This window comes from Babylonia areolata, chromosome 13 (assembly GCF_041734735.1).
Source record: "Babylonia areolata isolate BAREFJ2019XMU chromosome 13, ASM4173473v1, whole genome shotgun sequence".
NCBI lineage: Eukaryota > Metazoa > Mollusca > Gastropoda > Neogastropoda > Buccinidae > Babylonia > Babylonia areolata.
In genome coordinates this window covers 1,972,073-1,986,555 of record NC_134888.1, presented here as the reverse complement: position 1 = coordinate 1,986,555, position 14,483 = coordinate 1,972,073, and the positions used below count along the sequence as shown (strand labels likewise).

The 14,483-nt window shown below is 42.8% G+C and overlaps 2 protein-coding genes across 2 annotated transcripts in view; one reads left to right on the top strand and one right to left on the bottom strand.

Moving 5' to 3' along the window:
• Positions 1 to 4,507, bottom strand: part of LOC143288974 (ras-related protein Rap-2c-like) — a 12,600-nt gene extending 8,093 nt beyond the window's left edge. Inside the window, exon 1 of the mRNA XM_076597690.1 lies at positions 3,030 to 4,507. Coding sequence (XP_076453805.1) covers positions 3,050 to 3,589 — 540 coding nt within the window. The 5' untranslated portion in view covers positions 3,590 to 4,507 and the 3' untranslated portion in view covers positions 3,030 to 3,049. The remainder of the gene's footprint in view (positions 1 to 3,029) is intronic.
• A 1,109-nt stretch (positions 4,508 to 5,616) lies between these two features.
• LOC143289307 (protein phosphatase 1L-like) lies at positions 5,617 to 13,222 on the top strand. Its single transcript, XM_076598306.1, has 4 exons — positions 5,617 to 6,082; positions 6,950 to 7,124; positions 9,955 to 10,085; positions 12,812 to 13,222. The coding sequence occupies exons 1-4, from the start codon at positions 5,690 to 5,692 to the stop codon at positions 13,220 to 13,222; spliced, it is 1,110 nt and encodes a 369-aa protein (XP_076454421.1). The 5' UTR covers positions 5,617 to 5,689.
• The last annotated feature ends 1,261 nt before the right edge of the window (positions 13,223 to 14,483 follow it).

Here is a 14,483-nt window from a genome sequence, read left to right as displayed (position 1 = left end):
TGTATGTATGAAATGATGTATGTGATATTTTTTACATTTGTATCTTCGTAATATTTGTAGGGGCTGTTGTTGGCTTTTACAGTTATGGTCCCCATGTTGTTTACTTGTCTATGTTGTGATAATGCACCTGACCAAATTTCTCCAGTTGGAGATAATAAAGTTATTCTTATCTTATCTTATCTTACACACACACACACACACACACACACACACACACACACAGAGTAACACTTCCAGTAGTAGTAGTACTATCTGCTGTAAGCAAATGTACTGGTTAACATTTAAACAGCATTTTATAAATTCTGTACTTTGTATTCGGTCCATTTGTGACCGTTGCTGAACACTGTGAGACTGGAGGAGTATGACAAACGTTATTGAATTCTGAATCATCTTTCACTGTTAAGCCTCTGTGAGTGTGAGAACTTCATCTTTGAAGCACTGAAAACCCTTAAAAATAATCCCTTTCACTTAGTTTTTACCTTAGTCAAATCACTTGTACTATGAGGGCTCAAGACTCCCTCAGCCTTAAAAGTTTCTGCTAGCACTCTGCACTGACTGTAACACGTTCCACAATCATGCCATCTGAAATGCATACTGTATACACGTACACATGTAAACACATTGTGCGTCTAGAATTACTGCTTCTCTCCCACTCCACTCCCCGGCAAGCTCCCTCAGGCATCTGATGACCAACCCACTCTCTCCACCAGACAGGGGCAAGAAGCCAGAGGCCCTGCCAGCACAATGTACTGATACTGACAGTACTTAGCGTTATACTTATATATTTTGTTGTTGTTTTTTTCCCAATCTCCCAGGTCAACATATCTATGTGCAGACCTGCTACTCACAGTGCTACTGCTAGTGTCTGAACCTCCTTCATCAGTTCATGTGTTTTTTAACAAGCAGTAGATCAAATGTATTGCATGTTAAAGATCCTGTAATCAATGTCAGTTTTTGGTGGGTTATGGAAACAAGAACATAACCAGCATACACATCCCCCCAAAACAGAGTATGGCTGCCTACATGGCAGGATAAATAAACAAAACGGTCATATTCATACACATAAAGTGGTGTGTGTGTGTGTGTGTGTGTGTGTGTGTGTGTGTGTGTGTGTGTGTGTGTGTGTGAGTGTGTGTGTGTGTCTTACTCTGTGTGTGTGTGTGTGTGTGTGTGTGTGTGTGTGTGTGTGTGTGTGTCTGAAACCTGACTGAATGACACAGGAAACTAATGATGAGTGCCCAATGTCAGCTGCCATTTGGTTCTACCAAGGTAAGCAGCCAATAGTGCAAATGACTCCCTGCAGCTTGCAAAGTGCTTTGAGTCTGCTCTCTGACCAAATATAGGCGCTTTAACATAATGTCATAAGTATCCATTATTGAATTTATTCCATATCAATTATCATCATCATCATCAATATGTGTTGCCCATCTATCCATATAAAGCGTCTTACATCTAGATCTAAATCATAGAGGATTCACAGGCTAGAAAAAAAAAATCTAAGCTTTAATTAAAGCACTCACAAACACTCCCTGCTGCCTTTTACATTAGCTCCACCACAGGCACTGAATATTTCCCACCATCCTAAAAGTGGCTACCAAGGTTACAAATAGCTTTTTTCTTGTTGTTTTTGTTGTTCTTTTGTTGTTGTTGTTGTTGATGATTGTTGGGTTGTTGTTGTTTTTTTACAGAGAACAGCCATCGTTTGAATGTCAAAATCCTGATGAAGAAGTTGCTATTAATACACTGGTTGGAAAGTGAACTCTTGTTCTCTGTTTAGTTCATCAATGCCCTTTGGCACAAACTTAACATTTTCATGTTTTACATAATATTTAAGTCATGAATTATTTATTAAAAAAAAAAAAAAAAATTACCATTCATGACCTGTCACATCACATGTGTGAACACAAATGAGAGGGAGAGACAAGTCTGACAAATGCTGAGAGAGGCAGAGAAAGAGAGGCAGAGAAACAGAAAGACATGAGAGAGAGAGAGAGAGAGAGAGAGAGAGAGAGAGAGAGAGAGAGAGTGTGTGTGTGTGTGTGTAAAATGATATGTTTGGGTGGCAGGTGAGGGAAAGGCTTCAATGGAAAGACTAATCAATACGAACTGTTTACTGTAAATAACAAGTATGCGTAAATATGTGTCACTGCCAGCGTATTTCAGTGCACACATTTTATTTTATTTTATTACTCGATTAATTACTAAGAAATTATCAAGAATGCAGCAAACAACTTAACCTCCTTAAGTTCTTTTTTTTTCTTTTTTCTTTTTTCTCGCCTGTCTACAGAAAGAACAATGTCAAAAACTGCCAAATTAACCAAAGAATAAGGGCAGGCAGTTCAGTTTATATCAGAGACTTGTAAACCATTCATAAGCCTACAGTTCAGCCAACAGCAAAGTGAGGGATGTATGATTTATGGTTTAGAACTCTACCACAATGACAGTGGGACTCAAATTCTAGCCCAGATAGTTGTGACAACGATTGTTTCATCTGCTGTTCTGATAGTCCCACACCACTAGTACAGTGACTATCCTACAAAGTTGTACAACCCAGTCTGATGACAAACTGAAAGTCAACACTCACAACAGAACACTCAAAATAAAACAGTTCCAAAAATTACCAACTTGGTATTTAAAAAACACCGAAAAATACTTGATCTAAACTCATTATCATTGACACGGTATGGTACAACTTATACCTGAATATATTCTATAAAAGTTAAACTTAACAACAGAAAAATGTAGGTCCCCTGCTGGAGTCCGCATCAGTAGCTCACAGTGCACTGAGTACAGTATGTGTAATCAAAGATGCATTGTTGATTAACCTGATAAATGTCTATGGACCCAGTAATGGCAGAGAAATCTAGAGAGAAATCATTCAGCGTGTGTGTCGCTGTGCATGATCATGAAGAGTGCCTGTGTGTGCTGTGATGCCAGATTTTACTCACAATTCATACAAATCACAATGCAAATTCAGTCGTTCATCTTCTTCACAGTACCCCCAAAACAACACAGCAAAAAATACTCACCATAATAACAAAGGCAAACTTCAGAGAATACTACAGCAGCCTTTCACTTCCTTCACAGGAGAGCTGTTCATCTCTCGAACAATTTCAATAAACAGTTCGTTCACATTCTGCGTGCTTTTGGCAGAGGTTTCCAAGTAGGGGCACCCCCAGTGCTGGGCTAACGAAGCCCCTTCCGACACTGGCACTTCTCGCTGGTGTTCAAGGTCTGCCTTGTTGCCCACCAGGATCATGGGAATCCGGTCCTGTCCCTTCACTCGCTGAATCTGCTCGCGCATCGTCTTGATGTCTTGGAATGTCTGCAGCGTGGTGATGCTGAACACTATGACAAAACCTTGCCCATTTTTTATGTACAGGTCTCGCATGGACGCAAACTGCTCGGTGCCGGCCGTGTCCAGGATCTCCAGCACAGAGGGGGCACTGTCCACCTCGATCTCTTTCCGATAGAAATCTTCAATGGTGGGGTCATATTTCTCCATGAAGTTGCCAGAGACAAACTTGACTGTCAGGGCACTTTTGCCCACACCACCGCTCCCAAGTACCACCACTTTGTACTCCTTCATTGTGAATAAAGTTGCTGTTTCAGAAAGAAATAGGTGAAATGATCAACTGTACCACTTTTCTAAAACACCCTCCAAAGATCTAGACTGAGCTTGAAGCTGAAACACTGTACCACTTTCTAATTCTACAAATATGTCCTGAATCAGTGCTGAAACCAGCCATGAACCACTTCCTTCCTTTTGGGTTCAGTTATTTCATCCTCAAAGAGTACATCAGTGGATTTAACTCTTCATTACCTAACTATCCGGCACATCAACTGACGCATATACTCTTTGTGTTGTGATCTCAGTAAGGCTGTTATTTTCACAAGAAAGGAACAGGAACTTTAATATATATATTTTTTAAATCCAACTGGAAGGAAGTGTGGTCATCAGCAACACATGTGTGTGTGTGTCCTCGTGGTAAACGCTGCACAGGCTTGGCCACTCACTGATGACGCCAGAACACTGTCACTTCGGTTGTGTCGTCTGCTCAATCACACTCGGCCCTTCCTCAAAGTTTGCCGGAAACAGGTGGGTGGGTGGGGGTGTCCTTGTCGCGCGCGACCGCTTTGGTCCAGAACGCAAAATATCCCGGTTAGTGCATGTACACGAACACTAACCACCTACGTCTTCAGAAAAAAATGGTCTCATCCTACCATAAACTTGAGCTGCTGATGCCGACGCGACTGGTCGACAAGCACACAAAGCAGTGACACCGCGACACACTCCTCAAAATGGAGACTCCGAGCTTGAGAGGGTCGCACTTGTCAAAGTCTTGGAAACTTCTCAACACAGGCTAGTATCGTGTTCTGGGACACAAGTCGGCCAGTTTCATCAATACTTCGCCATGTGAGCGCCACGATTAATGTCTCGAGTGAAGCGAACGCGTGCTGACAAAGTTTGTTGTGTGCCCGATCAGGCGAACTCCAATGGTCGCCATCGTAGGCTGGGTCAGCTGGCAAGTCTTTCAAACTCCACATGAAAAGAGTTCTGTGGTGGCGTCAGCAGAATGAAACCACAGGTGCTTGGGATTTTTTTTTTCCCCTATTCACACGTGTACGTATTCTTTGTCGGTCTCTATAAATAGTTATAATCTTTATCTGCATGACTTTCCCATTTCTTTAATAATTATGGATCTTCAGTTTTCGACGATTTGATTTATAGCAGTTCCACAATATTGTATTGTATTGTATTGTACCGCATTTCTCTTTCAGTTTTTGTCACAACAGATTTCTCTGTGTGAAATTCGGGCTGCTCTCCCCAGGAAGAGCGCGTCGCTACACTGAGAGCGCCACCCATTTTTTTCTTTTCTTTTTTTGTAGGCCTCAGCACATATCGAGAAATACATTTTTTGGGAAAAAAAATTATTAATATATATATATATATATATATATATATGTTCACTGAAGCTCACAAACGATTAACAATTTTAAAAGTATCAAGCACGTAGGCCTCAGTACAGCTATAATGCAATTTATTTTCTGTTCCACTCAAGTTTGATTTTTCCTCCCCAAAATTATTCGAACATGGTCAGTCGAAAAGAACAAATAATATTTCAGATTACAAATAACCTCAGTGATGATGTGCTTGCACACACACACACACACACACACACACACACACTCTCTCTCTCTCTCTCTCTCTCTCTCTCTCTCTCTCTCTCCACTCTACACACACACACACACACACACACACACACACACACACACACACACACACACACACACACACACACACCGACATTAATTAATTGATATTATTAGAAATAATGTATCACATTAAATCGAGAAAGAAAAAACAAACAAAAGGAAGAAAGAAAGTTAATGGAAAATACTTGTAGAGAACGAACCAACTTATAACTGCATGCGTGACTGACCGACTAAAGACAAGCAAACGAACTTTTTAAAAAGTGTGTATTTAACGTGCCTATAGCTGTCGTTCGTTGTTCGTGTTGTTCCGGAGGCTTTTCCGTTGCTGAATCTCGTTTTGTGCACTGTGCGTGCTCCGATCCAGCAATTATACGTGTCCAAAACAACAATGGCCGCGAAGTGATGTAGTAAAGCTTGAGGCATACGACATTGCACAGCAACCACTTGGTTTCTTGTCAACGCATCTGCCACAATGACGCTGGTGTCCGTTGTGAGCAGGTTTATTCGGCTGTATTTGTTCAGCACAGAAATGATTGTGTTGGCGGCCTTCATCTTCATATTGTACAATTTCTTGCCACACGTCCCCATGTGGAAAATGATGCAAAGTGCTCGCGTGAAAATGCGCTTGAAAGTCGATGGACAGAACGGGACTGTCCCGAATGGACGAAAATATGTAGGAAAGGAACGGACTGACGACGTTTCTGGGGATAAAGACAGAGTCTCTTGGGAAATGAAACGAGAAAATGTGGGCGTGTTTGCTATCCAAGGGAGGCGCCCTCATATGGAAGATCGCTTCAATGTTGTGTCTGATTTTGAGCATACGGGAGCATCGATTTATGGCATTTTTGATGGGCACGGAGGCGAGGTTCGATTTATGTGTGTCCATGCGTGTGTGAGGTTTAAATCATAGGAAACAGTGTGTGATGTCGAGCGCTCCTTCAGAGCGTTTGTGTGCTCGGAAAGTGCTGCATACAGTAAAAGAAAGTGAGCGATAGATTGTCTGGTACAAAACATGTTTGATTAAAAGTCACACTCATAACCCACATAATGTATGATGGGTTTATTTCAATTATAAGATTTTTTTTATAAGTTGAATGTCTTTCTTGGTCCTCCAAAAGTGAGAATATACGTGAGGCTTGTCCCTTGCCTGGTAGAACAAGTTTGGCCTTTTCCTCGTCAATCCATGTCTTCAGCATGCAGCTTTGACACCCCTCTGTCTCACCTGCCTACTCTTTAACCCCATCTGTCTCCATTTTTATCCTCATATACACCACCACCACCACATTGCTTTCCACCTCTCAAGGAAGGTGACTGAAGGTTAAGGTACAAATCTGCCGATATACTGTCTTTGAGGGTCTGAGTTCAGATCCTTATATCACCCTTTCTCCCAAGTTTGGCTTGAAAATCAGTGTGTAGTCATTCAGGTGAGATGATAAACTGAGGTCCTGTTGTGCAGCATGCACCTAGCTCACAGAAAAAGGAACCATGGCAGCATACATGTTGTCCTCTTGCAAAATTCTGTTTAAGAAATCCACTCTGATAGGTACTGTGCATGCATTCGTGGCCTGACTAGAGCATTGGGACGGTTATGCTGCTGGTCAGGCATCTGCCTAGCAAATGTTGTGTGGCGAATGTGTATTATATATGCATTTGTCTGAACGTAATGATGCCCCCTTGAGAAACTAAAACTGTGTACATATATATATATATATATGTGTGTGTGTGTGTGCAGTTTGCAGCAGAGTTTGTGGAGAAGACACTGCTGAAGAGTCTGATGATCCGGCTCCTACAGGCGGAGAACGGACACAGGTCGCAAAGTGCCGGTCGCATGCTAACGGACCAGGTGCTGGAGGTGGATAAACAGCTACTGAAAGTGGCAAGGTCCACCATGCCTGTGGAAATCTCAGGTATGCTAAATACGTCAGTCTACATGCTTACTTTCATTGTGAGCGTACAAGCAAAGTCTGCCATGCCTGTAGAAATTTCAGGTATGGTATACCAGGGTTCGAATTTAACTTCTTTGTTTTTTGAGTGCCAGTCGGGCACGCGTCCGCCTAGGAAGCGAGAGAATCTGAGCTCGCTGGTTCGAATCACAGCTCAGCCGCCGATATTTTCTCCCCCTCCACTAGACCTTGAGTGGTGGTCTGGACGCTAGTCATTCGGATGAGATGATAAACCGAGGTCCCGTGTGCAGCATGCACTTAGCGCACGTAAAAGAACCCACGGCAACAAAAGGGTTATTCCTGGCAAAATTCTGTAGAAAAATCCACTTCAACAGGAAAAACAAGTAAAACTGCACGCAGGAAAAAATACAAAAAAATGGGTGGTGCTGTTGTATAGCGACGCGCTCTCCCTGGGGAGAGCAGCCCGAATTTCACACAGAGAAATCGGTTGTGATAAAATGAAAATGAAATGAAAAAAAATGAAATGAAATGAAATTTTTTTTAACATCGAAGATGGGAAATATCGTTCGTCGCTAACACACCATGAACATCAACATCCGATCACACACACACGTAAAGATGCTGCTCCGCTATGCGAGCCGCAGCAGACGACACTTTACATTTCAATCAGCTGCGTTTGAGCTTGCTTTCTTGGTGTGTCTTTTAATTAATTTTCTTTTGTCTCTGTCAATTTTTGAGTGCCAGCTGGGCACTCTTGACAGAAAATGTGCATGCCCAAGCCAACTTTTCATAGCATTTTGTACCCGGGCACCCGCTAAATTCGAACCCTGTATACACACACGTCAGTCTGCATGCTCACATACATTATGAGTGTAGTGGCAAGGTCTACCATGCCTGTGGAAATCTCAGTTGTTTGTATTTCTCTTTTTTCTCACAGCAGATTTCTCTTTGTGAAATTCAGGTTGCTATCCATAGAGCGCCACCCATGTTTTTTTGTATTTTTTCCTGTGTGCAGTTTTTATTTGTTTTTCCTATCAAAGTGGATTTTTTTAACTGAATTTTGCCAGGGACAACCCTTTTGTTGCCGTGGGTTCTTTTACATGCGCTAAGTGCATGCTGCACACGGGACCTCGGTTTATCGTCTCATCCAAATGACTAGCATCCAGACCACCACTCAGGGTCTAGTGGAGGGGGAGAAAATATTGGCGACTTAGCCGTTATTCGAACCAGCACGCTCAGATTCTCTAGCTTCCTAGGCGACGGTTTACCTCAAGGCCACCACAGTTACACTATACTGTATACATGACAGTCTGCACTGTGACTGTCTGTGTTGATATATCTGTGTATTACTTTACGGTTTATTTCATTTTCAAGAAGGTGTCAAAGGACTGAATTATGTAATGTATGCTACACCGCATCTGCTATTTTAACTCCCTCCGGATGATGGAACGTTATAGCGTTCCTGACCTAAGGTAGTGTTCCAGACAACAGAACACTACAGCGGTTTTGACATTTAAAATTTTTTTCGATGTTTTCCTCATGGGGTAGCATAAAAATCGCAGCTACACCAGGCATTGTGAACGTGTCAAGGGTCGAATAGAAAGTTTCTTTGTGAGGTTCTGTAACTATACACTCGCTGGCGAGCCAATAACCTTGGTACCCCACATGACAAGCTAATCAGCATTCGTATCGAAAATGGTGTCGCAGTCGGTACAAGTGGAAATTTTTGGAGCAAACTAGATCACGACAGCGGCTTTTTACTGCTGCTGAAGTGATTGAAATGCTTCAAACTGAAGGTTTTGACATCGACAAGGATGATGAAGACGTTAAATAAAGTATCTGCAGTGAAGAACGCTTCCAGCAAGAAGGTACTGACAGTGACTCAGCTTCTGAGGGCTGTGAAGAGAGGGAGGGGGGTGGGTGTACACACGACATGAGGAGACAGGTCAGTGGGTCAAGTATAGGGAGTTTCATTCAGTTACTTTGTGTTTGGTATTTTTTGTGATTTTTGTTTTTCCTAACCCAACAAATGGGTCGTCTGCAGGGGAAAGCAAGGGAGAAAACTATTCGTCCGGAGCGAGTTAAAACAAAAACAAAAACTTTTTAAAAAAGTTTTCAGATTGGTGGTGCCATTGTAGAACAAGTAAGGCGTTGGACCTGTAAAAGGGTCTTGAACCTTTCTTCGATCCACATGCTTATGGTCGTCTGGAAATTTCAGGTACCTTGTGTCAGTGTGCAGGCCCTGGCAAAGTGAGTGCCTGTGTTAGTGTGTGCACAATTATCTGTGTGTTAGTGTTACAGTTTTTCTCAACAATGTCTCACATATATATGCATAGGCACACACACACACACACACAACACACACATGCATGTATACACACTCTCTCTCTCTCCCATGTGAACATTTGACTTGAGCATTTTACTGTATATCACTTTTCTGAGACAGAAAGAGGCTATGGCCTTTAGCTTTATGAACAGACCATCTCCATCTCTGTCTAGCTCTCTTGCTATCAGTATATTGACCTTTTGTACTCATTTGTCTTGAGGGTTTTTTTTATCACAAACAACCACTGTCACTCTCACTCTCTTTCTGTTAGTATATTGACATTTTGTACACATTAACCTTAAGCTGTTTATCATAAACAAACCACGGTTACTCACACCATTTGATTTGATTTGATTTGATATTATGATATGACTCATGGTGTCCAGGCACAACGTCCCTTGTAGCCTTGATACAAAACTACACCCTATCATTAACAAACCACGGTTACTCACTCACACCATTTGATTTGATTTGATTTGATATTATGATATGATTCATGGTGTCCAGGCACAACGTCCCTTGTGGCCTTGATACAAAACTACACCCTGACTGTGGCCAATACCGGAGACTCTCGGGGCGTCATCTGTGATAAAAACGGCAAAGTCATCCCCCTGTCCTTCGATCATAAACCTCATCAGGTAAGGCTGTCGCGTTTACAAGAGCGGGTGGGAGGTAAATCTGTTTGATGGTAAAATTCCTTTTAATTACACATACTTAACTCACTCAGTACGGCCAGTCCTCTCTTCTCCTCCACACAGACCCCTTGGATGTCCAGTGGGTGTCTGAATGACCCAACCTTTAGCTTCCGTCGTCAGAATTGTGGTATTCTTTGTCAACATTCACCTCTCCAGTGTAAGAGCCTTCCGCTTGCAATATTTTGATGATGGTAATTGGGGTGAAACGCTGTTAACGTCGTCTCTTTCGCCGTTCGTATGGAGAGAGTTAACCGTGACCCACTAGTGCAGACTCCGGCAGGGGTCTGACATTCATGTCCTGTGCGAACTACTATCCGCTATGCTACGGCCAATAACCTCCCGGAAGTAGGTAACCTCCCCTTTGCCCCCCTGACCAGCGCCCTCCTGTTCCTGTGCTCTTCATACGGCTAAGTTTTTCGTATTTTCTGTCTGTCTGTCAATTCCTATCATCCCTCTCTCCTTTGACCATAAACCTGATCAGGTTAGACAGTCTCGTAAAGCTTTACAAGCCAGGAAGGGAGGTAAATTTATTTGATGGTAAAAATCCAGTCATCCCTCCTCTCCTCATCAGGTAAGACTGTCACATAAAGCTTTTACAAGCCAGCGTGGGTGGGAGGTAAATCTAATTGATGGTATTATCCAACGAAGACATGAACTAGAAGATAACGGAAAGTTTAGCAAGCGGTTGTATTTTTTTTTCTCAGTAGGTGAATTCAGTATTAGTTTTTACCTTCACCTTCACCTATCCTGTAGTCTTGTGGACTGTTGGGGCGCCACAGGTGATCTGGCAACCAGCATCCTCCAATCCTCTCGGTTTTCTGACCTCCTGATTGTATCGCTCAACCTCAAGCCCGTCCATTCTGGGATGTTGTCCTCCCATCTCTTCCTCTGTCTGCCTCTCCTTCTCCCTCCTTGCACTGTGCCCTGCAGGAATGTCTTGGCAAGCCCTGATGATCTCATGACATGGCCATACCATTTGAGCTTGCGTCTCTTGACCAAGGTCAACAGGTCTTCGTTGGGCCAAATGACTTGCCTGATTCTGTTTCGAACTTCTTCGTTCGTGATATGATCTTTGTAGGAGATGCCCAGGAGTCTTCGAAAGCATCTCATCTCAGTGGGCTGTATTCTCTTTTCTATTTCAGCTGTTAAGGTCCACGATTCACATGCATACAAGAGTATTGATGTCACCAGGGTACGCATCAGTCTGATCTTTGAGCCGAGTTTTTACAGTTGAAGAAATGTAGCAAACAAGCATGTTTTTTACTTCAAGTATATGATTTTTGACTCACTTGTGTAAACAAAGTGAGTCTATGTTTTAACCCGGTGTTCGGTTGTCTGTGTGTGTGTGTCTCCGTGTGTCTGTGTGTCCGTGGTAAACTTTAACATTGACATTTTCTCTGCAAATACTTTGTCAGTTGACACCAAATTTGGCATAAAAATTGTCAGTTGACACCAAATTTGGCATAAAAATAGGAAAAATTCAGTTCTTTCCAGTCATCTTGTTTAAAACAATATTGCACCTCTGGGATGGGCACAAAAAAATAAAGAATGAAGCCTAATTATACGCAAACTGCGTTTACTGTTATATTTATATTTTTTGTATTCTCTAAACTTGGCACTTTGATCTGATATTCTGACCCAACAACAAGAGCAGTCATTATTATCATTTTCTGTTCAAACAGGAACTTCTTTTGCTCAGCATGGAAGTTTTATTTATTTTGCAAACGTTTTTGGTGCAGATAGTAAAAAAGGGAAATTACTCTGTAATGAATGCTAGGGGACTTAATTTACTTTAAACTGATCTTTCTCATCTTAAACATTACATTTTGAAATTATACTCAATACATAAAAAGCTTGGATTTTTATACTCAGTACATAAAAAGCTTGGATTTTTATACTCAATACATAAAAAGCTTGGATTTTTTTTTTTTTTTAAGTGTATCACAAGTGAGTCTTGAAGGCCTTGCCTCTCTTGTTCGTAATGAAATGATGATAAAGGTAATGGAGACGGACATCCTCACCTTCCAGAATGCAAGTTTGTGGCTTTTGCAGTAAAAGTTACACACATCATATATACATTCAGGTGCAACATACCATAGGGATGATACACCAAAAAGCATACATCTAGAAACATGCAAACACATGCACACAGATGCAGAATCACACACACACAGGCAGGCACACACACACACACACACACACACACACACACACACACACGCTCTTTCACCCACACTTCCTCACACACCAGAATTTCATGAAACACACAAGTCAGTAAGATGCTCGCTAGCCAGCGGGACAAAGGGGAGGTTATCGGCCGTAGTTTCATTTTCTCCGCATAGGCGGATAGTAGTTTGCACAGGACAGGAATGTCAGACCCCTGCCGGAGTCTGCACTAGTTGGGTCACAGTAAGTATGTTATTTAAACGTAATTTTAGATAGAAAATTTCCTTTCAGGAGCTGTTGCTTACTACTGGACCAAGACAGGAGAAACACACACACAGACACACATACACGGACGCACGCACGCACGCACACACGCACACAAAACCAATAAAGACTTTGCAGATCTGATTTAACTTCTCAGACACTAAGTCTAAATAGTTACACCATAATCCCTGCTAAACCCCCCCCCCCCCCCCCCCCTCCCCCCCAATCCCCCTTTTCAGGTGAAGGAACGCATGCGCATCCAGCAGGCCGGAGGCTTCATCAGCTTCAATGGGGTGTGGCGGGTCGCCGGGGTGCTGGCGACCTCCCGCGCCCTGGGCGACCTCCCCCTGAAGGAAAAGCGCCTCATCATCGCTGACCCCGACATCCTGACCTTCGACCTCACCCAGCTGGAGCCCCGCTTCATGATCCTGGCCACGGACGGCCTGTGGGACTACTTCAGCAACGAGGAGGCGGCCGCCTTCGTGTCGGACCGCCTGTCGGAGCCTCACTTTGGCGCCAAGAGCCTGGTGCTGCAGGCGTATTACCGTGGCTCCTTGGACAACATTACTGTCATGGTGGTGGACCTGTCGAAGCAGCAGGCCGGTCAGTACCAGCACTACAGCCGAGGGAGGTCGGAGGGCAAAGAGTGAATGGGGTCGGGGGGGGGGGGGGGGGGGGGGGGTCGAAGTTTTGTGTTGGCATTACGTGTTTTAATGAAGTGTTTTGGTTTTTCTTTTTTTTTTTAGGTTTTTGTTTGTTTGCTTTTGTGGTGATGGTGGTGGTGGTGGGGTTGTTTGTACCGTGGGAGGTCGGAGGGTAAAGAATAAAAGGGGGGGAGGAGGTTGTGTGTAAGGGGTCGTGTTGTCTTGCATTTTGGTGAAGCGGTTGTCTTTTTTTTTTCTTTTTTTTTTCTTTTTTGTAGTGGTGGTGGTGAGGTTGTTGGTATCACAGGAGGTTTGAAGATAAAATGTAAAGAATGTGTGGTGGTGTTTTTTGTTGTTGGTTTGTTTTTTGTGTTTTTTTTTCTTTTCTTTCTTCCTTTTTTGTGATGAGGTCAGTTCCACAGGACGTGGAAGGGTAAAGTGTAATGGTTATAGTTTATTGAGGAGTGGATGGTTTATTGAGGAGTGGATTAGGGAGGGGTTGGGGGGGAGGGGAGGATTAGTGGTAAGGACAGTAGTAAGGTCAGCTTCAAGTGTAGGGGTTGTGTTTGGTTTGGTGAAGTTGTCAGTTGTGGCTGTTACTTGTTTGAAAGTTGTTGGGTTTTTTTTTGTCTTTTTCTTCTTTACTGGCTTGTTTGTTTGTTGTTTGTTTGCTGTGTGGTTGGTGTTTGTCTTTCTGTTAGGTTGGGAAAGATGGAAATTGGTGAAATGGAGAGACTGCGTGTGTGTGTGTGTGTGTGTGTGTGAGAATTCACTGGTGATGTGTGTGTGTGTGTGTGTTGTTGTTGTTGTTGGCTTGAAGGGTATGGTCATATCTTTCGTGACTTTTACAGAACGGTTTTCACATAGGCTTCTGTCTGAAAAGAAACTGGTATTTTAATTCAGTGCCACACGAACAACAAATGCTAGTTGTTAGTTGTTGTTGTTGTTCTTTTTTTACTAATGCCTTGAGGAGAGGATAATATTCCAGCCGAAAATCTTGTGCAGGGTTTTTGAGACCTTTTTCACATGCATTCCTTTAAAAAAAAAAAAAAAAAAAAAAGTGCTAAAACAGTATCTCCTCTCTTTTGCTGTTGGTGTCCATTTTGAGTTCCAGTGTTCTAAGCTGATGCTGCTGAATGAATAAGTTAGGCTGAGATAGCACACATGCACACACGCATGCATGTATTGCATACACACACACCAGACACACACACAACAGAGTCACACACACACACACACACACACACACACACACACACACACACAC

Bases quoted from the DNA above. Each gene is read 5' to 3' on its own strand.
- LOC143289307 (XM_076598306.1), top strand. From the start codon at position 5,690: ATGACGCTGGTGTCCGTTGTGAGCAGGTTTATTCGGCTGTATTTGTTC. The intron at 6,083-6,949 runs GTTCGATTTATG...GTGTGTGTGCAG, and splicing joins TTGATGGGCACGGAGGCGAG to TTTGCAGCAGAGTTTGTGGA. The intron at 7,125-9,954 runs GTATGCTAAATA...CATGGTGTCCAG, and splicing joins CATGCCTGTGGAAATCTCAG to GCACAACGTCCCTTGTGGCC.